Below are 24,296 nucleotides of genomic sequence, written 5' to 3' on the forward strand. Positions count from 1 at the left end.
TTCATCCAGACATGTCTGCTGTGTCCTTATGCCTCCCACTTTCCTGAATGAATCCTCGTTACGTGGCTGCCAAAGTGTGTGGGATGCCGGAGAAATTGTATATTGTTATATGAAGTTTATTCCGGGCTAAGGCTAAAATTAGTAACTTTGGCGGTACCGAGATGCACGGAAAGAAATTAATAGTAATAAGTAGTACGGTGCAGGTATTTAATATTTAACATTTAACATATTTTTATATTTAACACTATAACATAAGCCTGGTCACCATTGGATGCAACAGAACTTTCCAACACCATCTGGGTAACGTGGAAAAAATCGATTTTCACAAAATTGACTTTAGTGTATAGTACAGCTCAGCTCGAGTGCCAAAATCCACTTTCAATCTGTACTGAGAATTATGGAAATAAGCTGGCTTCTAGGAATTTGATGCAAGAATTCAACATAAGTTCAATTATAAATTTCATTACGATGAACGTCAAATCCAATCAAAGAGTTACTCTGTAGTTAATTAGCAATCAGTTATTATTTTAATCAAAAATAAAAAAACACCCAATTAAGTAACATCCCTTGAATTACGCGATCGGACGTCGATTTTAGCCACGCCTTTTGGAAATTCCCGAAATGGCGTATGGCACATTTTCGAATGAATCCGTGCAATGGCATTTAATTGCAATCTATACAAATGTCAAGGGGGACTCACAAGGAAGCCAATTAGCCAGGAATTTCTGCGGAATCGACGCGCGTAAAGTTCAAAATGTTATCAAGCATACGCCACGCGGTCCCAACAAATAGTATAGTAGAAACAACGTCTTTTCTCTGCCCATTTCATTTCTCAGCCATATTCCACATATTCAAAGGGGGCGAAACAATAAATAAATATGTGAAATTAGCCATGGCCAAAATTGGTAATGCGTTTTAAGCTTGTTCCCGTCTTTGGGCATGAAACGAATTTGTCGTCGGCGTTGGCCGAATAAGGCGAAAGCGGCACGCACAGCAAACAAACCGATAAACCAGCAGGCAAAGAGACGCAAGCAAAGGGAGGAAGAGACTTAAAGACAAATGAATAAGCGAACGTGGGGCCAAAAGATCATGGGAAATGGCCATCGATAAGTTACGATTAATCAGCGTTATTCAATTATCTAATTGAAGAATAAAATTCGTATATATTTTTAAAACTTTTTTTCATCATAAAGTACAGCTAAAAAACAAAAAAAAAAAAAAAAAAAAAAAAAAAAAAAAAAAAAACCAGCCAAGCCAGAAATCTTTACAATGAAAAGGTATCCAAGTAGAAAGGCACAAAATGACAAAAAAGCTGAAGCCGTACACAAAATAAATAATAAATATTATTCGGCTGCAGGTGGAACAATCACTGAAGAGAAGTCAAAGATATCCGTAAGGGGAATCAATATTGGATAGCTCAGGCTAAGCCATGCTAATTGGAGAGCTCTTCACGCTGATTGACTGACGGCACTAACTCACACACACACACACACACACGCACACGCAGGGAGACCACCACACACACACTTGTGGGAGACCCCAACCGAAGCGAGGCTTATTTGCTTATAAGGCCGCAAACCAATCAATTGAAAATCCCTTCGAGACACGGCGTAAATACTTAAAACATTTGTCATAGTAAGGTCGAAGGGTTGCAATCGATAAATGTGCTATTTATCATGAAGTGTGCAAGCAGTCTAGTTTGTCATTAATCGAAGAAATTTCTTTGTGGTTAAAAAAAAAGCGTATAATATTAATAATAGTTGAATAACCAAATATAACAATCGATAAATAAGATCGATAGTTCAGATAATACGCTTCCTAAATAACTTCATAACAATAATTAAAGCTTTATATATTTAGTATATTACAGATTACTGGTCCCAATTGAAACATGAAATTCTAATCCATAAAGGTCCTCAATTCTAATTCTTTTATTCATTGCATGAACAACTGTCTTAAATTTCTGATACGCACTGTAAGGGGGTCGTCTCTTTCTCTGTGACATGTACACACATTCAAATATGAGCAGACATCGGGGGATATAAATCAAAAGGTAAGAAGTAAAAAGTGGCAGCACAAAAAAAATGTATACGCGCCGTGGAACGAACGCCAACAGCTGTATTTGATTGCCTCCACTTGTTCCTCCTCGTTCGTCGTACTCCACCTAGTTCTACCGCTTTAGCCCCTGTATTATTGGCATATTTGCCATTGTTGTTGTTGATTTTTGTCAAGCTCTGCGAATGACAGCCGCAGCAGCTTTTGTTGCGCCAAAGAAAACAGCGGAGAGGACAGGTAAGCGCAAAGAAAACAAAAGTCGCATATCACCTGCCATTGATGGTCGCCCAAGAACCCCAAAGATATCTTTCTATGAATTGGCTAAGCGATTAACTTTAGTGCCAATCAACAAATGTGTTCAACAACAACTGGCTAAGGTAAATAGCATTCTTTTGAAGTAGATAACACGATTAGTTCGATAGGGTAACATCGATATTTTCGATTTTTAATAGATAAACCAGCTATTCACGCTTTTTTCAATTTGGAAACTATAAATACATCTTGGCTATCTCATGCTGGATTTCCCTATTTAGTTTTCATGGCCTCGTGAATGGAAGTATCCCCTGTCAATAGTATTTTCGCACCCAGCCGGGCCAACCCAATTAGGTGACCTACTTTGACACAACGACCCCTATTCGAAAGCATTTGGCATTAGCTAATTGAATGGCACAAGGGCTCAAGCCGCGAGATTTCAGCCGCTTATTGATTAATAACGATGGAGTAGCTGTGATTTACCTAAGCACCGCGATCAACTTAAAACGTGATTCACTGTGAAAGCCCAGTCTAATGAATCACAAGCAAAATTCAAATTAAAATGAAATGTTTGCTGTCTACAAATATCCAGAGAAACAAAAAATAGATTTCCTTGAAAAAAAAAACAGCGAAAACAACAAATATACATTTTTTGGCGAGGTCTTTACAAATCATTCAGGGGGCGACTCTCTGTCCATATAGGCGACAAGTCATTGTCATATATATATATCATTGTTCAAATATTTGTCCATATCCCCAGTATATATATATATATATATATATATATATATATATATATATATATATATATATATATATATATATATGATTTCAGATATATATATATATATATATATATATATATTGCTCGTGCATATATGTATGTATATACAGCTCGGCTGTATCTGTATCTGTATAATCGTGTACCTGAGTCGCGCGTTGGCGTTGTTATGGATTGTTGTTGATTGCCGCGTTGTTACTATTGTTGTTGCCGCAACCGGCGCTGTCTAATTATTCAGATTTTTATTGTAATATATAGTTTGGTTCGCATGCTAATTGCGTGCACTTTCAATTGAACAATTTTACATAACTTTTTTGCTTGCGTTTCTATATCTTTTTTGTTTTTCGTGTTTATTCTCGCCGATTTGTCACATTACACAATGGGATGGATGCACATCCTCTCTCTATCTTCTTTTGGGTTAAACGGCAGACACACGGGGGTTGGGTTGGGATTGTTGGGGTTTCAACAGGGAAAAAACAAAACAAAAATACGCATTTGAGATCGGGTTTTATTTTCTAAGTTAACCAGGGATTTCAGTTGATAATTCAGTTGTCAATTTATGCCCTATACTTTTCGAGATTTCTGCGAGGTTTTTCACCCGGTTGCAATCCGCGAATTTGTTGCTGCAAATTGCGTGTGGAACATTCAACAAACTAAAGCTGATTTCAGATACACACATACACACACAAACGCACACTCACGCACCGAGAGTTTTCCACTTTTCTTTGCACTTGGAAAAAAAGATAAGAATGTTTAAGCACTTTAGCAAAAGGTTTTCCGATTGAGCAACAATTTGAAAAGCATTTCGTTGGCTTTATATCGTCAGTTCAGTTTTTCAATATTTCGATTTTCCTACGCCTCTAAGTTGTCTCTTCTTGGCCGCTGCGTTTCATTGGATTTTCTCGCTTTTCTTTATGTCGTTTGTTTGTTGCGCGTCGTCGTGGAAAGCTGAACTACGTCTGACTGCTGCGGCTGCTTTATTTTATTTTTTTCGCTTCGTTTTGGTTTTTTCAGCTATTTTTTTCCCCCGTTCGCTATTTTGCGGCTGCGTTCTCGGCGCACGCGCTCTCTTTCTTTTGCCGCCACCATCGGCGGAAAAGAGCGGACGAGCGGGTCGGTGGGCAGCGCTCGCCCTCTCTCTGGCAACCCTGGTGGACAACAGGGGGTTGTTGGGAGAGCGAGGGACGAGGGAGAAAGGTAGCGCGAGAGCGAAGGTGAGAGACGTAGTAGCGCTAAGGGTGGTTTTGCGAGTGCAAGGTTGCATGCGATGCAGCTGTCGATTGCTCGCGAGTGGGTGGCTCAAGTGGTTAAAGTCGGCAAACAGGGTTGCCAGCCCCGCTTAGAAAGCAGGGATATTTGAAGCCACAGACCACTCAATATAATTAGGTCCATTTGGAAGTGATATCGAAAAGTAATGTACAGACTTGCCAACTAAAAAAGGATAGAGTTAAAAAACAATTCTGTGTTTGTCTAAATGTTTTCATCATTTCATATTGGTGTAGTTTGCCAAATAAAGAGTTTAAATCATCAAAGATTAAACAAAATACGTTTCACTTTATATGGAGAGGTGCTTCAAGTCACAAAAAAAAAAAAAAGCTCACAAAAATTACCTATGCATTGATGACTGTGCCTTCGGAATTCTCCGACGTTCGTTTTCAGATTAAGTAAGTTCACTTTGGACTCATTACCCGACTAAAAAGAAGGAAATAGCTATCATAAATCAACCAAAAATACTAATTGCTTAGATAAGATAAGTTCTTTAAGTTCATTTTACTCTAGCCATAGCACGGCTTTTGGTAATGAAGGTATTTTCTTTATAAACAGTCCAAAAATATGAATTACGCAATAATGTCAGTTAATATGTATTAAAATGTTGTCATTGAAAGAATTAATAAATCAGAAATCAACTTCCAAGTTTAAAGGCATACTACTTTTAACTAGAACTATATCAACTATTTTTTTTGGCGAATTTTTGTTTGGAATTTCCGGAACCACTCTTGTAATGCGGAAATAGAGTACTCCACGTTCCGAGGGCGTACAATTCTCTAGTTTCTGGTGTATAAATTTGCATTTAGACGCTCGAATCTGGTCTAAACATTTACGTCAATGTCGAACGGCTGTGGCAACAAAAAGCACGTTGTAAAAATAACACAAAACAGCAGCTAGCCAGTCAGCCAGCCGAGCGGCCAACAATAACAATAGCGTTAACATATCGACGGCGTCATCGCATTTAACCCAATGAATGAATGAACTGCGCGCCGATTTTCTTGCGAACGATGTGATCTATAAATACGACCAAATTATCCCGCCGTCAATCACTGTTTGATCAAGTGTTTATGGGCCAAGTGCAGCAGCCAATAACAAAACGGGGGCAACAAAAATGTTACAAAAAAAATTAAACACGAAAACTTTTTCGCGTGCATCGAAAATGGGAAATGACTTTTCCAGGTGTACGCACATTTTAACCGCTCTTTTCCGTTTGTATTTCTTTGGGATAGTGGGTGCTTTTGGATACAATCTATAACGTTCGACTAGAACACGCCAACTGAATTAGTTAATCAAGCAAAAGCGTAAGATAGCCACCAGCGACACAGTGAAAAAGAGCGCGCTTTAAAGCTTTGCTCTCTACGTGCTCTCTCTCTCACACAAGGTTTATGCCATAAATTTCATGAATTATTAAATATCAACATTGTGGATTTGTCATATTCACATGTTTGGACATACATATCTAAATCAAAGTTGGGTGTTGTAAGTCCCACGTTTAAAATATAAAATATTTTCCTATTTTTTATGATTTTTTGTTTCATAAACAGTGCTACGCATAAACACCGTCTCTCTCACACTTCCACACTCTCTGTGTAAAAGTGAGAGTGAAAACGCGTGGGCACATTCCACTCTCTGCATGAGTGTGGGTGTGTGTGCGTGCCACGATCGGTTCCATCTTCACATTGGGACAACGCTGCGTATGCGTGATGGCCCTAAAAATATTGCGCATACGCGCCTTGGTACAAGACAGAGTTGCCGCGCTTTTCCTCGTCTCTTTCCGTACCCATGACGTCACGGCATTCGGGCTTGCCGCCTACGCAACTTATCTTCGGCCCGCTCTCTCTTAAGCCCAAAAATGAAATAACGAAAAAAAATGCCTTAGACACGCGTCAAAGAGAACGCTTATTGGACACTCTCATTCTCCCGCACTTCCTCTCCTCTCTAGCTATCCATACAACCATTCAACCATCTCCCTCTGACCAGTGGCGTTCCATTTGCGAGGGAAGAGCTCGCCCACGCCGAATCGTTTTCATTGTTAACTTTATTTTGTGCGTTTTGATTTTCGTGGCAGAATGGAATTCATATATATATAGATGGATATGTATTTAAACAGTTGAGTCCAGAAAAATAGCGCCATAATAGCATCATTTTAAAATGAATTATTGTATATAGCGTGGGTGGTAACCCACCACAGATATACTTTTGAAAGCATTTTTTGTAATAGTTGTTATTTTCTCCCAAAATCGTAATAACCTTTATCAAGGATTTGATAGATACACTTCTAATGAAAATATCATAATGAAATTCTAATGAAAATATTATGAGATAATATTAGATAGCCAATAACGATTGACATTTGTCTAACGCAGTCTGTACATCTGAGTGGGCAGATTATGTATACAAATATGGGTAGGTAGATAAACACCAATGTAAATGTTTATTCATACATATACACCTGAAGAGGCCTTTTGGCAAATTTAGCGAAATATGTCGAGAGACTGCAATGTCCGCGGACTTTCAATGCCGGCCGGCGATTTCTCTGGGCCCCCATAACACTTACAAATATACCGTATATATATATATATATATATATACTTTCGTTCGAGGTACGATCTCTGTTAACTGTACATAGCCAGTTGGACGATAAGTAGAACGCAATTTCAAGACAAACATCAAAACAGCAAAGAGCACAAAAATGTGGGACTCGAGCAAAAGGAACGCAAATGAAATGGAAAACAAGGCAGCGACAGCAGCAACAATAAAATAAAAGGAAAAAAGGAAGGAAAACAGGGATGATGATAGCTACCTGTTGTTGTTTTATTTATTTAATGCAAATAGTTGAAAAGGGGCTGGTGACAGTGGGCTGTCCCCAATCAAAATTACGTCTTACTTTGTGTGTGTGACTTAGCCGGCGTAGTTGCTTTCATTCATTTGCGTGGGCAGACGAATGCTTCCGCCCACGCGGGCATGCTGCGACTGCCACGCCCACACTCAGGACCACCGCCCACCAGCAACTACTCATCTCTACCTTGTGCGTGTGTGTGCGTGGGTATGTGTATATAGAGTAGGTTTCTAGATTTTTTTTTGTTGCAGCGCTGATTGTGTGCACTCAACTTCTTCCTCCAACAAGGATTTCCGAGTCAGGTACGACAGTAATATTTTATGGGAGTTCATGTAAAAAAACAATGCGAAAAACTATCTTTTATGGGCGGAAAAGCAGAATAATAGAGAACGCCACAACAGCACTCAAAGGGCCCACACTTTACAATTTTCAAAGCAATTAAAAAAATTAATTTCTATAGAGAGGGGTCGTACGTTTTTATTTTTACACAATCTATAATTTACATTACTCTATTAAATAATAGCATCTATTATTGAGCTGATATCAAGCTCACTTATAAAATGATTGTTGTGTTGTAAGCTCCCTCTGTTTTCAACTATAAAACAAAGACTGTTGAGAAAACAGCCCAAAATAAAGAGCCAGATAAATTAGGAACTTGCCTAATACCCACTTCATGGATCCCTCCCACTTTCCTTCAATCAACGTGAACCACAAAGTAAATATGAAAAAAAAAAACAAGAAATACATTTGACGCATGACATGAAAAGCCAACGAAACGAGACAGAAATTTTCAGCTTGAAGACATTTTTCCTCCATTCCGTTGATAGAGAATCCACAGGCCACTTGGCACAGAAACCACGGATAGTTGGATGCGCGTATACTGATTCACAGATACGACAAAAATGGAAAAAAAAAACAAAAAAAAAAAAAAAATCCGCATATGGCACACGAAAAAAGCACATACCAAATGGGAAATATATTTTGCATTAATAGGGGCATGTTTAATATTTTAATTTCAGAGACCACCGTGCGCCACGCTTCGTGCCTTTGTGGGGCAAGCTGGGATTGGGTTGCGTTGACTTTTGACTTGCCACGAGCCGGAAGTGCGACACAATGGGGCAAAACTGCAGGGGGCAGGCACTGTGATGACATGCGAGCCACCTGGAAATGTGCCGGATTCTCCATAATATAAGGCTAATGACTCAGTTCTTAAACAACAAGTACATGAAACTAGTCTTGCATAATCGTAAAATATTTGAGAACATCTACATGAAATCAGATAACTATAGTTTGACATTAAAAATTACTGATAAGCCGTTAATCTTAAGCTGAACTCATTCATATTCTTTTTTTGGAACCAACTGCTAGTAGATCCTAAAAGTAGATACCCGAACAAAATTTGATATTCTTTAAAGGTACAAATACTATGTTCATTTAAAATCGACATTCAGTTAAAAACTAGTTAGCGATTGCATCCTCGAAGCTCTATGTATAGTAAAGATTCACTTTTTATATAGTTTCTTGATCCCTCGAGCAATTTCGCGCTGGCTGCCCAAAAGTATGCCACGCTGGCCGATCGAAACTCACCTTGAGCAGTGTGAGAATCTTCTGGGAGAGGTCGTAGTCAAAGTTGGAATACTTGGAGCCGCTCATGTCGTAGATAAATACGAGACCGGCACGCTGCGTCTCCGAATCCTGGAGCGCGCTGTCCAGCTGATAGACGATGCCCTGCAGCGTGGTTGTGTGCGAAACGCTCAGCGGACTGTGTCGATTGGCGGTGAAAAGGGCGATGGCAGCGCCACTGGAAGTGCGTGCGGGCTGAAATAAGAAACGGAAATGATTATCAACGCATTCCTGGAGTAGATGCGGAAATATGTCACCACTCACCAGGATTGTGAACTTGCCGGTCTGCAACTCGGAGCGCAAGGGCTCCACATCCGGATCGATGTTATACAGATACTCCTTCAGGCGGATCTGTTCATGCTGTTCGTACAGCGAGACAGCTCGCGGTATATCGAATTTACGGGCGTACAGAAACTTCACGGCTGTCGTATGCGAGATGTGGCGCCTCACAGGCGCCGCTCCCCCACCGCCACCTCCTCCTGCACCTGCTCCTCCTCCTGCACCTGCTCCTCCTCCTCCACCTCCACCTGGCGCCGGTAATTGCACCTGAAGCTGCTGCAACTGTGGCGGCACTACTGCTATTAAGTTCTGCGTGCTGCTGGCTGAAGAGGAGGAAGTTGACGGGGATGTGGTTGTCGTCGTGCTGCAGTTAGCACCTAGATTGTTGCAGAGATCAATGAATTGTTTCACAGCCTGAAAGCAAAAATATTCATATTAATTGTTTATGAGTACTAAATCAATTTTATCAAAATACACTTCTAGTGAATTGATTAGGTTGCGTAGTAACTACGACCTCTAATAAATAAGTTTTCTGAGAAAAGCTACGAATACTATAAATATTTTTGCATATGTTCCACGAAAAAATGAATTAATAGTTTCCAGAATGGAAATCAAAAGGAATTACCACACGAGTATTTAAAAAAAAACACACCGATTTTTAATTCGATTCCATTACATTACGAATTTATGGAAATAACTACTACTACTATGACAGTGCAAGCTTATCGCATAAATTCAGTATCTTTGCAAATATCTTGGAGATCTGAAAAGATAGCCACGTTAAATGCATCTGCAGTAAGAGAACGGGTTAAACTTCGATGGGACCTCCATCATAACCAAGTGAATTTACGACAATTGGTTAAATTACGGAACTAGTTCTGTCACTCTGACACACATAAAGTGGTCAACTGGTTTCCGCTTTGCCATTGCCCATTTGATTCATGGGCATTGGCATTAAATAGGATTGCCAACGGCGTGCAGATCAATAAAACCGCCGACTTTATGATCAGCGGAACTAGTTCAGAGCCCGCGGATCGTAAATTTGTGCAGTTTATGGAGTGATGCAAACTCTGTGTTCTCACGACTTCGTGATGCTGTGCAATTAATCATCCTTCTTTTTAAGCTAATGCCTCACGCCTATGATCACATCATTGCCTATAATGCTGCCGTATATTTATATATGTACATATATATACTGCACTATGTATACAGTATGCACATTGTGCAATGCTATTGCACTGTGGCCCACCTTATCTGCCTCGAAATGGGGCGAGATTAAGTGTGTAAATGGGAAATATCAACAGATGTGCCACCTTTTGGCTTTTCCGCTTTCAGTCGAATAATCTTCTGTCTCTGGCAATTTTTATATCTTTGGGTGTACAGTGTACATACATTTGTACTCCTAGTGAAAAGTGTAAGTTTCATTCACTTCTTAATGGGTCAATCGTTATTCTGGGGAGGGGGTCTTTTGACCCCGTTTCCCATCAAGGTTAATGTAATTCGATACACGCCACGAAAGTATCGGATCAACGAAATTAAAACATTATTCGCTTGTGAGAATTGCTCAATTAAAGAAATTCGTTCTTATTGGGGAACCAATTGAGGCATTATTTCTTTATCTGACTCTATCTAGTTATCGGATTTCCAATGTTTTTTGTACGCCGCTTCTTTTTTGCTTGCCATTAAAAAGGTGCGAATTTCATCGACTGAAAATTGCTTCATTTAATACAAACAATAGCTGGGTCTTCCCTACGCTAGCGATTTTCTGCACCAACTAATTAGACAATCCATATGCCAGACACGAACACGAGCAATATGTATCTATATATACATTACAAAACGTAGAACGGAACTGAATGGGTACCGTTTGGAGCCCATTGGAACGGATCATAACCCACCTGTTCGCGGTTGCGACGTCGTTGATACAGATGCACCATGGTCCGTCTGTTAGTGTTCAACTCAAATCACATATAGATCATTCGCACTATCAAGACACTTGAACAAAATAGGATATATCCTTTGGGCACAGAAATAGATATGGAGTCTCTCCTGATCGATCTTCACTATTGGCCACTTCGCACTTCCCTTTTCGCGACACGCCGCGTTCGAAGTTTCTTGGATACTGAAAACTGCAAACAGTCGCGACCACTTGGATTCGATCGTCGGGCAGAGCGGAAAACAGCGCTGTCGGCGTCGTCATCGTCATCGACTGACTGATAGCGGTTACACCGGGAGAAACGCACGTCTTGTGTTAAGACCAACAGGTTTTTCAGTGAGTCATTCCGGTTCAAAATGGAATCCTAGCATGATGCTTACAATTTGCTGGGAGGAAAATTTTATTTAAAGAAGACTCCTAGAATTTTTCGCTAAGTGCTCCGCCGCTGCGCTGCTGCGGTTAACGAACTGCAGGGGCAGAGCACACGTTGAGCGTTTTCTCGGAAGCGGAGACGCGGGCGGCGCCAGCGGAGGCATACCAACAATTTGAGTCATGCGGGAGTCGCCGGCGGAGACAGAGACGGAACCGGAGCCACCATATGTCACCCTTCGAACGGTGAACAGTGGGCCAGATCGGCGATAACATCGATGTTTGATTAGTGCTGCGGCTAGCGATAAGTTATCTAGCAAATTGTGTTTGTGAGAACTCGAGCTTTTTATCTGCGAGAAGAGTTCGCAGAAGTTCCCATTCAATGAAACGCAGCCTATCAATTAGCATGAATTACTCTAGCAGCTCACGTACTCGTGCGAATTGTCACCAATTAATTTGTATTTTTTGCAACACGAAAAAAAAGTGCAAGTTCACGACAAATATTGGAAAATAGTCATTAATTTTTGCAATGGAATTTGCAAGCTTTTTTTTTACGAGAAAACCGAAGGCCGTTACTGAAATGATGTTTTCGTAGAAAATGTTTTCTTGCTAAAGATAATGGATTACTTATATCAAAATCATTACAAATTTTTAAGTAATTCCGTTTTTAGCATCTAATTTTTCCCACTGTGCGGGTCCAGGGATTCCTTTGAAACGGATTCGGATGATGTGGACCCAAAAGAGAGGTGAGCGATGCTATGCGTCATCGTATTTATGATCCTCACCTCTTTCACAGCGATCACGTTGGTTTATCTCGCCTCTTTCTACGAATACATTATCGCAACGGAGTCTGGAACATTAAGCCCCTGTTATGACATAAGATATTCAATTCATTCGTTTCGAGGCAAATGACTAAATAAATCCATTCAGGAGTCGAAATTCAAGTCCTTTGATCCGTAATTAGATTATTTACTTTGCAAAGCAAACCAAAAAAAAAAAAAAAAAAAAAAAAAAAACAATACAAACACACATACTGAATGGAAGTGGGTATGCAGTGTTTGTTTATGATGTGTCATCCGTCGGTTGTGGGTTTGTTGTTTACTTGCAGTTAGTAGCTGGCCTAGGCCAACAGGTCACCAAGTCGTGTCTAATTTTGGATACCCGCTAATGGCCCCGCGGGCGCTACTTTCACTTTTGGCACGCGGGGATCACGGTGGCGCAGCGGAGCGGGCGGGGCCGGACTGGAAATCAAAAAGGTTTATCGGAGAGAGTCGCCCGAATGCCCCGGATTTGTGACTAAGTTCAATGGAATGGGTCAGCAGGGGGTGGACATACATACATACGTGATGGGTATGCTGCTGATTTCCATGAAAATATCTCAATCAATCAAGTGAGAAACGCTTACAGAAGATCATTAGTTTTTTTTGTTCTGGAGGAGCTTTTAATATGTTGAAGAAAACGAATAATTAATCTTAATTTTTAAAAATTTTTAACCTATTGTTATTAAGAATGGATAAAGTACGGGAGCAGGAATAACTTCTTAACATATCGCTTAAAGCATCAGCATAAACAAAAGATTGTTTGTCAATTAGCCTGATGCTAAAGAAAGAAATCTAGAAAGCAGCTCGTGAAGACGGAAGGCGGCTCACTCACTTCCGGTTTCGGTGCACAGTTCGAGTTTGAGTTCTGGTTATGGTTATGATTACAGTCAACGTAAATCTTTTGGCCAGAGCCAGTTAATAGAGCAACAACCAACCAACGAACCAACAACTACGACCAGTCTTCTTAACTGTTTGCATGCAAAGTAAAAGCGACAGACCTGGCAAAACTGTTCCAATCCGTTTCGTTCGGATCGTTCGGTTAGTTCGGTTCTACCTGAAAACTGTAAAACCGCTTGGGGCCATGGCTAAATCGGTGTCTCCGATCTCTGGAGAAGACTCTTCTGTTAACGGACTCTGAGCATGAAAGCCACTGGTTGCCGCTTGTTCTGAAAATCAGCCAACGATCAGCGATCGGAAAACTCTCAGTCAGCCAGATAGTTAGTTAGATTCGCTTGGGGAAAAACTGAAACCCATAGACCAAACACCATGCAGATTGGTTGGAGAAACTAACTACCATCGAGCAGCAGCCATATCTATCTGTCTGATCAACACAGCAGTTACCGCGCACAGATCACTCATCATTTATGATTTCATTGCTGACTAATCTGGTCGTAAACAATTGCTCTGTAGGAGCATTAAATCAGAATATGTACATATATATTTAACGCTGAATTGCACTTGGTCAGTGAGTTGACAACAGTTGGTCGGTCACGAGAAAAAGGGGAAACACAGCCTTAGAATCCGTATATTATTAACTATTTAACCATCCGCAAAGTTAAATTGCTACACTTCAAAGCCACGTACAGATTGTTTAGAGTAGAATTTAAACAAAAGTCCATCTTTATCACACCTACCCCTTTCGCTTTGTTTTGAATTTCCATTTCCCTTACTGTAGCCATTCAGCGAGTTCGGATATTAACCCCCATTAAGTGAATGCACCAGACCCTCCCACAGGATCATCAAACGAGGCTTTCGCCATTATTTATGGCTTCATTCCGGCTCCTTTCGACGATTTCCTTTCACAGGATGCAGGATATTGCTGACAGATTGTTGTCTGAGAATATTGCACAGTTTCCAGCAGGAAACGACGGACAACGAAGGGGTTTTTCGCAGGAGGGGCTCCTTCCTTTCACACTTTCGCAATTGATTCGAAATGCTCCGCTAAAGCGCATTTATTATGCTTCCGCTGAATGCGCAGTCGCAAATTGGTTTACGGGGCGTGATATGGTGGGGTTTGTGGGATGACAAGCGGAGCGGAGAAGAGCTGACCCCATGGCGGATGGTGGCAACTTGGAGCTGGACAAAAGACCGCTCAGTTCATATGTTGCCGCTACAGTATGACCTCTCTAAGGCGAACCACTCAGTAATAGTCGCATAAGAATATACAAATTTTGTTTGAAAGAAAATATTATGTTATTAGAGACATTCTATTACAAATAAATTCCAATTTAAATTCCAAGATTCATTAAAACCAAGACTCCATTCAAGAACAACAACTATGCTTTTCAAGCGGTTTATCTTCATTGTCTATTCTCAGAGCCCCCTTCTTAGCTAGCCCCCCCTTTCGCCACGCCCATTTGCATATGAACAAATGCTTTTAGAAAGAAATCCAACGAAGAAGCGGCGAAACTTCATTTGCATGCGAATTGATGTCGAGTCTCCCGTTCGCCTCATGTTTCTTGGGTTTCTTGTGCGATGAGATGTGTTACATATGGGTTCGAATCCGAGTTCCAAACGGAACTTGGCCAATAGTAAAAGAAATTGCGAGGTGAAAAAAACAGAAACCAGCTGTTGGATTACGCGGCTAAAAAAGCTAATGGAACATGATTTCATACTACCAAAAACAGCAACTGTTTTGAATTTTCGAAACTATCTGTAAGCATATTTCATGGGAAGAAACGTATGAGTAATTAGAATATTTAAGTGCAACATACGGAAACGCAAGGTGTAGGTGTTTTGTTATAACAACAAATTCCTTAGGGCTTTGAATGAGTAAGCCAACTCTGACTGAACTCGAGGAAATATAGTATTTAAGGGGCAATTGATAGAAAATGGTTGTACTTGAACATTTTTCTAATTTAATGGCTAGTGAAAAAAAGACCATTAGGAATATCTTAATTTCGTAGATCTGACTCTCTTGTTTCTCGGTATTAGGCAATTATATACTGGTTTTTTTTAACACCAGTTCAGATAAGATAGCTACTTCGTATAACTCAAATGGATCCATTCTTTCTCTCTTAAGACAGATACAGCATCTGAGATAAGTGAGTGAGTGTGTTCATCTCGCTTTCCCGGTAATTTTCAGGTGGAAAGAAACCAACTTCGCAGAAGTCTTTGTTCGATGCTAATGAACTAGAGAAGAAAGAACAGCAGAAGAACACATCTTGAAGCTTGAGAGGGCGCAACAAGTTGAAAAGGAACAGAAGGAGCCAAAAAGGCAAGAAAAACTATCTATAAATAGCGCAGGAAAAGAAAAAACGATGCAAGAAGAGAGTGACTACACAGGAGGAAAAGACATTGGCAGTAAATATAAAATTGAGAGTATTTAAGTAACTTTAATGTGCATTTCGCTTGACAAAAAAAAACTTTAAACTTAATAGAACCCAACATTATAGGGTAGTCTGACTAAGTTCATTATTTCTTTAATTTACAGAGGTGGTCAAAAGTATTTTCACTTTTCACATTTCACTCAAATGCACTTTGTGAAAATAATTTTGACCATGACTGTATATCATTTTTTTCGGTGTGCTAGAGAGAGAACCACGCAAAAAGAGAGCATCCTGAGGTGAGAGAAAAATAAAGCAAAGCTTAGAAATTAAATATCAAAGTCATATGTAAGAATGAAATGGAAGTGCGCACACACACACGCACACACTGACACACACCTTGGCAATGCACAGGAAGAGACGCCGATGACAGCCGCTATCCTGCTCGCTCGTGCTGCCGCTATTGTTGTTCCTATCCTCCTTATTCCATTGCGTTTGCTGCATTTTACGGCATTTTTCACACACCCACACGCTGGAACAAACACTATATTGCACACACACGCACAAAAACAAATAAATAAATAATAATAATAATTTAATTCTGCATCACAGCGAACAGACGCGAGCGCACAAGGCGGATGAGATGAGATGAACGCGCGTCGACTGACAACAAACAATGAACAGCAAACGGCGAAACAGCGAGAAACGCAGCCAGCAGCCTCTGTCGGCGTCGGCAGAGCTGCTGCGCATGCGCAGAAGAGAAAGAGGAGCGCACAGTGGGTCAAACAGGTAATCTCGTTGTTTACCATTTACCAAATTCCACATTTAAGATTAAGACGCAAAGATATTTGCCATTTTCAAAAGTATGAATTACTACCTAATAAAAACGTATTCCATCTGAAAGACCACCTTGCCCACTGTGCTGCGAAGAGAGGCTGAGCGAGTGGAGCTGCGCAGTCCGCCCCATTACAAGGCGTTGTCGCTGCCACTGACACAGTTCAATGTCAGCCGGCGGAAGAGCGAGAGAGAATAAGAGAGAGAGAGAGGAGAAAACGGGAGCCCATGTTAAGATTAAAAGATCATGATCTGTTAATTGCCAACAAGTACAGTAAAACAGCACAAAACCCAACCTCTCGTAATAATAACTTTCTTTATTAAAAGTCTGATTTGAATAGATGGTTCTAAATCAGCTTATGAATTCTGTGAGTAGTTTAATAATAACTTTTGAATGAAAAAAATCAATGTAATCATTCCTTCTTCCACAGGGAGGTCCCACTGCATTCTAACATAAGTGCGCAGCGAGCTCAGCTGGCAACCGACAATGGAAATGGGGGACATCAAATGTGAGGAAAATAACTAAATCAAGCATAAATCTTAATGCCAAAAGGCACGGCTCGATGAGCGGCTTTTGTGCTTAATTTAATTTATTTTCTTGGCCGCTGCTCATGACTTCTTATGAAAGTGTTAAGAAATTTCGCCAGTTTCGAGTGTCGCTGGTTAAAATTTCACTTGCTTCGCGTACGAATCACATACATACATATGTATACATAGTATGTGCATATGCGAGTGCGTTTTGTTTCCACCATTTGCGCATGATTATTGTTATTATTTTTCATTATTATTACGCTTTCTTGTGTTTGCGCGCGCCTGTCTCTCGATTATTTAAACAAAACGCTCGCTTAACTCTGTCTCTGTACCTCCAAACGGGGTCCCCTCTCCCCTTTCTTCAACCGAGGGGCGTGACATTGAGACAAGACAAAAGCCTCAAGCATCACGCTTCGCTGTTGGTGTTGTTGTTATAATAATATTATAACTATTATAACTACTATTGTTGTGGCAGCTGTAGAGCAGAAAACTTTCTTTTCAATGCGTTTTTATACACAAATCAGCATCGAAAAGAAATCACCGCAGCTTAAACACACATATGTTAATACCAATGAATCGATCTGATTGCTACAGTGGGACATCAGTAAGGGCAACGGCTCAGCAGTAAGTATAGCTCTGAATAGTTGGTTAAGTTGCTTAATTTACTAAATTCTAAAATTCCGTTTATACATTGCTCTACCCAATAATATTTTTAATTTTAGCTAGCTTCGTCTATTTAGCGTATTGCGACTGTGTTTGGCGCCCTCAAAACGAGTTTGATCCACAAATTAGCCACTGCTGTTGACCTCATTCCTCATAGAAAGTGATCACAAATGGGATAAGGGGCATTATCATAACCCCGCACCCCCCACCACCACCCTCCCTCATTATCAGTATCTATACGATTGCGCAATGGAGCGAGATTCGGAACCCCCCGAAAAGCAACGAACAAAAAAAAATCATGGTAACTGCCTTCGATGATGCGACATATTTCTCCAGTTGGCCGTGGAACGTGACTAAGCTGAGCAATTGAAAGCATTTCTCATTCTCCATTTCTCCAGCTGAAGACTTCTTATGTCATGCTTCCAACTTAAAACTGCTTTATTACGAAGTTAGTAATTTAAATTCAAGATGTACATATGTCCAAAGAAAGTGCTTGCAAGATTCGCGGTACTTTGACAATATTACTTTGCTTATTTTCAATTAATAAAAAGTTACTAGATACAGTTTTGGAGATTATTTAAGTGAACAGTTCCATAAAGCAGTAACATAGTATTAAATAACAATAAACTAATATCAAATGTTTAAGGGCAAATCTGGAATTCCACAGTAGAATAAATGAACTGTAAGTGTATTTGGTAGCCCTGTGAGATTCCCCCCTATTAGTACCCCTCCACTCCAGACCGAGTCCACAATTAAGTCTGCCATGTATCCAGTCCATTCCCCTCCTGTCCATTTCGTTTTATGCTTTTGGCACAGCCGATGGGCAAACTGCCAAGGGAGGAGCATAACAGCTTTAGAGTAGCAAATGGGCAAACAAAACAAATGAAATGTTGCCTTTTTAATTATCAGAAATGGCTAAAAACTTCTGAACAGGAGAGCCAAATGTGGGAGAAACCAACAGCAAACGTGTTTTGGAGCCCTATGTAGGCCAAACAAATGAAAAGCCCCCTCGGTCCTCGCATTTGTCGCTCTATACTTCCACACGTAAATACATATGTACATATGTATGTACCTCCCCCAAAAACTCATTTCTTTTGCACAATGTAAATCGGTCAAACCAATCAAAAGCGAAAAAAGAGCAAAAATTCCCCCCAAAGAGTTCTTTTAACTTGGATTCGGCGTTTTCTTCTAGATTTTACACGTGGAAAAATGAAATATGAAAATATAAGTATCGCTACGATATGTCAGCATCTAATAAATCAACTTAACAATCGTTCACTTCAAAAACGTTGCTATAAGTTAAATAAACCTTTTGAATTAACTTTCGCAAGTCAACAAAATCTGAATATTTTTCTCCGTGTACCTTTAGTTTTGATTTTTGTTAGAAATAGCTAAAAGCCCGCGGCATTCGAAAGTGTTGAGGATAGGATCAAGACAAGTTGGGAGTCAAGAGATGAGAGATGGAAAATGAAAGATACGGACGACGAGATGGGGACACATGTCATTGTCAGGCCGTGGTCCAAATGCAATTGAGAATATATCGCAATGAAGACTTGAGCACGACACAATGCGCTCGGGTGGACGAAGATGGGAGAAGGGGCGCGGAAAGGGGCTTGGTGAAGAACAGCGGAAATGGAGACTCAGACAATGGGAGCCCTCGCATTAGAAACTATATATTTGTGTAAAGAGCCAACAGCAGGCAAAAGTAAAGTAAAGCGAGGCCACAAACTATGCTGGTAATTGTGCAAAAGAAAGCCGAAGAACTGAGAAGAGCCTAAGAAATAAAGAGGGATATAAGAAAGGCCAAAAAAAATCAGATACACTACAGTAAATTCTGTATAAATCAAACCTAGCTTAGCCTGATTGATAGTCCTAACAATAGTGAATAGTAAAGATAAGCACCTAGTTTAAGAAGATCTAAAATGTTTGTTTCTACTTTAAAATTCATATAAGTTTCAACATGCCTTCAATTTTTAGAAGACAAAAGAAATTATAGCTTTCTCTATATGCGATGTACATATATAAACAATATTATTATTATTCTACGACTATTTCAAATATCTTTCCTTAAAAATTTTGCGTTTAGCTAGACTACATTATACAATTACCACTGTACTAGCGAAGAAATCTTTGCGGAAGCAACAGCACAGGCCAAATCCACGCCAGCATCTAAAGCTCCGAGGAGGAGCATCATCAGCGCCAGATTGGGATTCGGATCCAGAATCAGAATCAGAATAAACTAGCGACGGAGCCGAAGAGCTGTGCCTCTGGTCTCTGAGAGCCACTCACCCGGTCGGTCACATGAGAGTGTGCGAGTCGAGGGAGTTCAACAACCTGCATGATTGGCATGGAGGCATGGCACGGAGGCGAACAACAAAAAGCGAAACACAATGCCCTAGCTGCACACCAAGTTCTACTCCTCACCATTGGCGACCGGAGAAGCGCTGGCAAGCAATCGCAATAGTTCCAATTATCCATAAGTAAATGGAAAATCGTAATAAACCTCGGACCTGGAATCTGGCCACGATTAAAATGGCCGCACTCAGATAGCCAGACTGCTTCCATCCATTGACACACTTTGGTGGCAAACACATCCCCGGAGATGAGGAGCAATTGGTTGGCAAACAATCGAAGGGTTAACAATGCAGTAAGCTCGGAGATTAATGGTCAATTGCTGGGATATACATGGGCTACACAGGCAAATAGGTTGCAGATTACGGTTAAGCCACAATTAATAGTTCTTAAAATAAGACTTTTGTTCTAATGCAAGATATTATCAAATTAAATTCGAGACGAGAATCCAGCAATATGACAAAAACGACATAAACTAAGCTCAGAGTCTGGTAAACAGCGTAAACTATATTTAGATATAAAAAATAAGCACATATTCATAACATTTAGAATAATATACAAGTTGCTAGCGCAAATTATTCAAAACAATCCACTTGCACCCATACGAGTCGAGTATCAATGAAATATACGCGAACAATCAGATTCTTGCCTATATGTTTATATATGTATGTATATATACCATAAATATCCGCAGGCAAGTGTATAGTAGTAATCGCAGAAATTGCGCAACAGAATTTTCCATATGCTAACACGCTTTCCATTTCCCCAGCATTTGAGTTGAGAAGCGCAAAAGTTTGGCGGCGAGTTGCGAAGTATTTAGTTTGCCCAAGATTAGGTTGCTTGGCGTCTTTATAACATGAATCTTGTGCGCCGCCCACCCCATCCATTTCGTTTTCTGAGATAGTTGTTTGAGTATATTTAGTGCTATTTAGTTAGAGTTTAGTGGGTTAAAGCCAGGCAGACATTAGGTTCTAAAGGTATTCTGTGTGTAGTCCACACCTTTTCTAGTTTTTTGCGCATTTGTTAGCCTGTCTTAGCTCTTCGCTTCATAATTATTATTATTTTTTTTTACTTCGCCAGGTTGTTTATTTTTGGAATATTATTTTAGCTAGGCGCTCGGGGCTCCCAGAAAATGGGCGGGAAAGAAAAAGGCTGCAGACACCACCCCTTATCCAATCCAACCAAACAGCGTGCCAGTTTTGATTTCGGTCCGGGAGGCTGTTCCACTTTGGCTGGATTGTGGGCTTGGTTCTTGGGCTATGGGCTACGATAAGAGAAAGAGCACTAGGATTGGGCATGGGCATGGGCATGGGCGAGGACTACTACTGGGCCTGACCCATTTCCAACGAGCGAACACACATGGGCCCAGTTGCACAACGTTCTAGTGTTTATTTTCCATTTTATTTATATTCTCCGCTTTTTCTCTTTTAATGAAATTGTGGCCGCTATCTGTGTCACAGCCCTCGCGGCTTAATCAACGCAAATGAGGAAGCCCAGTCAAATCAAGAACAGGCATAGCAACAGGCTGCCGCCACCACCACCACATCCACATCCCCACATCCACAATCCACAATCCCCAATCCTCATCCTCATCCACATCATCATCCTTCGGCTGTGGCTGCTCTGCCCTGGGTTATTGTACTTTGGGCTGGTCTGGTTCAAAATCCCGGCCATAATAAATCCAGGGCAACCGAAAAGGGCAGAATGATGATGATGTTGGCAGGAAAGGAAGAAAAGGAAGCCAAGTTGCGGCGGGAATGAAAAGGACGAGCAGTCAACTGCAATGGGACACAAATATTTCATAACTTTGTAAGCGCTCGCAGCGCAGAGGTTGAGTTGGAAAAAATTCCACAAAGGGTTCGTACAAAATTCGTTTTGCGGACTGCATTTGAAGGGGGTGGGGGGTAGCTAAAGGAGGAATAAGGAATCAACGGATAATTGTTAAATGTTGTGCGCTTGAAAGTTATGATACTTTTAATACACTTTTATTTCCATAAGTGGAAATATTCCGTAATATTCCTTAAAACCAATATTACGAATTCCCCTTTTCAAAAGCAGAAAACAGCGCGCCACTGGCGAATTTAATGCACAAATAAATGTATTTGTGGACATGGAACCCAATGGAGGAACCCAGGAACCAGAGACGCGGCTGAAGTGTTGTCATTGTTGTTGCCCGACTGTCTGCCCCTTTTATGAGCAATTTGATTTATGCATCGAACAGACAGACAGACAGACAAACTGACTGGCTGGCAAAAGTACATGTGCAACAATGAGAACGCAACAATTTGTAGTTAGTAATGTCAATTCAAGTGAAATCAATTGCGTGAAAATAATGTGTAGGAGAAAGCGGTGTAAGCAATCAAAGGATGCCAGCAGGAGAAGTCGCTGTCAGGATTATCGCATCCATCCATCGATCGAATTCCGAGTCCTGGGAATTTCTCATTTCGCTTCCATTGAATTCAATAATATTTGAAATGTATCAATTAGTTTAATTTGGATATGAAGTTCGCTTTTTAGTCTGCCTCACATTCAATAGAATCCACGGCAATTGCACAAAGAACTGATAAATTATAAATAATTATAACACTGCGTCGATAGTTAAGTGATTAGAATTTGTATACCCATATGTGTACATTTGTGCATATTTACATGCACCGCTGCGATTACAATGGTTTGAGAATTCAGAACAATTTCTATATGTACATAGGATTTTCAATCCAAAGTAAGATCGCGTGATATGGATGGCAAATCAGAAAATAAACCACAAATTGACCTTCTCTCTTTTTTTTCCCACTTCATGACCATACGTGCAACAACAACAACGATACGTTTTGCATGAATGAAAATTTCGCCTTAAAGCAATTTTGAAAACCCCAAAATAACGTTTCCAAAGAAATACGAATTTACGATGCCGATGGATGGGGAAATCTCGAGAAAAAAATAAATAAATTATCGAGAAAGCACATAAACAACGCTACTTCCGATTGGCGTGGGAAAAATGCAAAGGAAAATTCGGAAAAACTGGCGACTACAAAAGAATTTCGTTGTAGAAATTATTGAACCCATTAATGCAAGAATTGAGAATAAATTTCAAAGAAATTTTTAGTCAATTTGAAAATTTTTTTAAGCTATAAATGTAGTTGAATACGTTCTACAACTGTGTCCGTAGAAAAATGGTTATCCAAATGTAAGATAAATATATTTATATATTTACCATATTTTTATAAAATATTACCTTTTTTTAGAATTGCTTAAAGACAGAATTATGTTTATTTTTCGGTGATTTTTAATTCGTAAAATCGTATGGAATATTTTGAAAAATTACCAAGCGCATTTTAAAGAGGAATTAAAAATCCCAATTAAATTAATATATTTACACGATCTCTCAGTCGCTCCGCTCTTCTTCTTGTCACTCCTCCATCTCTCCCACACCCCTTTAAGTGATTAAACAAACAATGGCAGTACAATTGTGCACCAGTGTGTGTGTTTTACAGTGGTATTGGGAGCAAAGATTTGTGCAATGCAAAATTGGCCGACTTAAAAAAAAGTCAAAAAAAAAAGCTGCTATTTTAACGAAGGGAAAGCGTTTTTCCTATTTCGCTTGAGAAAACCGGGTTTTGACCCTTTTGCAAGAGCAACAGTAACAACAACAAGAAAAACAACTGCACTCCGGAAATCACTTTCCCTAATGAAGCGAACCCACATACACATACACACATACGTAACACGCACAAGCAGGCGCTCTTGTTTTTGTTGCAGTGATAAGAGAGCTGCAACGGAATGCGCGTGAGGAAAGAAGACGGAACTATTAGCAGAGGGGCTGGGGCGGCACGTGTTAACCGACATAAACACGCACAAACACACACTTGCAGTGCACAAACATGCATGCATACAAACATTGCAATTGCGGAACAAACGCACAAATACCGCCACACAAAAAGTTTGCCCAACAGCACACACACACAGGTAATCTCGCATAAAGAAAAACACACAAGCACACTGCCATACGAATACAGGTTGAAACACGCACGCAAAATTTCGGTAAACGTTTCGTTAAGCCTTTTTGTTATTAAGGTTTTCCCGTTGCAAGTCCTGTTTTGCTTAACCCATGACGATCACCATTACGCACTTGTAAATGTGCGTGTCGTGCCAGTGGGCGGCAAGGCGGCACAGTAACGCGTATAAACAATATTTATGTGTTTGTTTGGTTTACTTTGAGAACGGAACTTACGAATTCTTGTTGTTCTGCCTCCATTTTACCGTAGAGCTAGTGATGTGAATAACCATCGAAGCATCGGGCACCGATGACTTTTGTGAGGTCGATACCTTTCGAAGTTCTCGGTCGCTATCGATGCTAAGCGATTCATCGAGTTACTATCTAGGTGGCGCTTTGGTTACACATGGCAAAGTTCCCCGTTCCGCCGCA

At 40.3% G+C, this 24,296-nt stretch overlaps 1 protein-coding gene across 3 annotated transcripts in view; it reads right to left on the reverse strand.

Moving 5' to 3' along the window:
• Positions 1–24,182, reverse strand: part of LOC6617475 (tyrosine-protein phosphatase non-receptor type 9) — a 32,723-nt gene extending 8,541 nt beyond the window's left edge. Inside the window, exons 1-3 of one of the 3 annotated variants that reach the window (XM_002041756.2) lie at positions 24,102–24,182; positions 9,084–9,512; positions 8,784–9,014 (exon numbers count right to left, since the gene is read on the reverse strand). In XM_002041756.2, the coding sequence (XP_002041792.1) occupies positions 8,784–9,014; positions 9,084–9,512; positions 24,102–24,125 (684 nt within the window). In that variant the 5' untranslated portion in view covers positions 24,126–24,182. Of the gene's footprint in view, positions 1–8,783; positions 9,015–9,083; positions 9,513–10,996; positions 11,205–15,889; positions 16,064–24,101 lie in introns of those variants that run through there. The other 2 variants (XM_032724384.1, XM_032724385.1) reach the window with 2 other exon arrangements.
• Positions 24,183–24,296: the final 114 nt, after the last annotated feature.

This window comes from Drosophila sechellia, chromosome X (assembly GCF_004382195.2).
Source record: "Drosophila sechellia strain sech25 chromosome X, ASM438219v1, whole genome shotgun sequence".
NCBI classification, from domain to species: domain Eukaryota; kingdom Metazoa; phylum Arthropoda; class Insecta; order Diptera; family Drosophilidae; genus Drosophila; species Drosophila sechellia.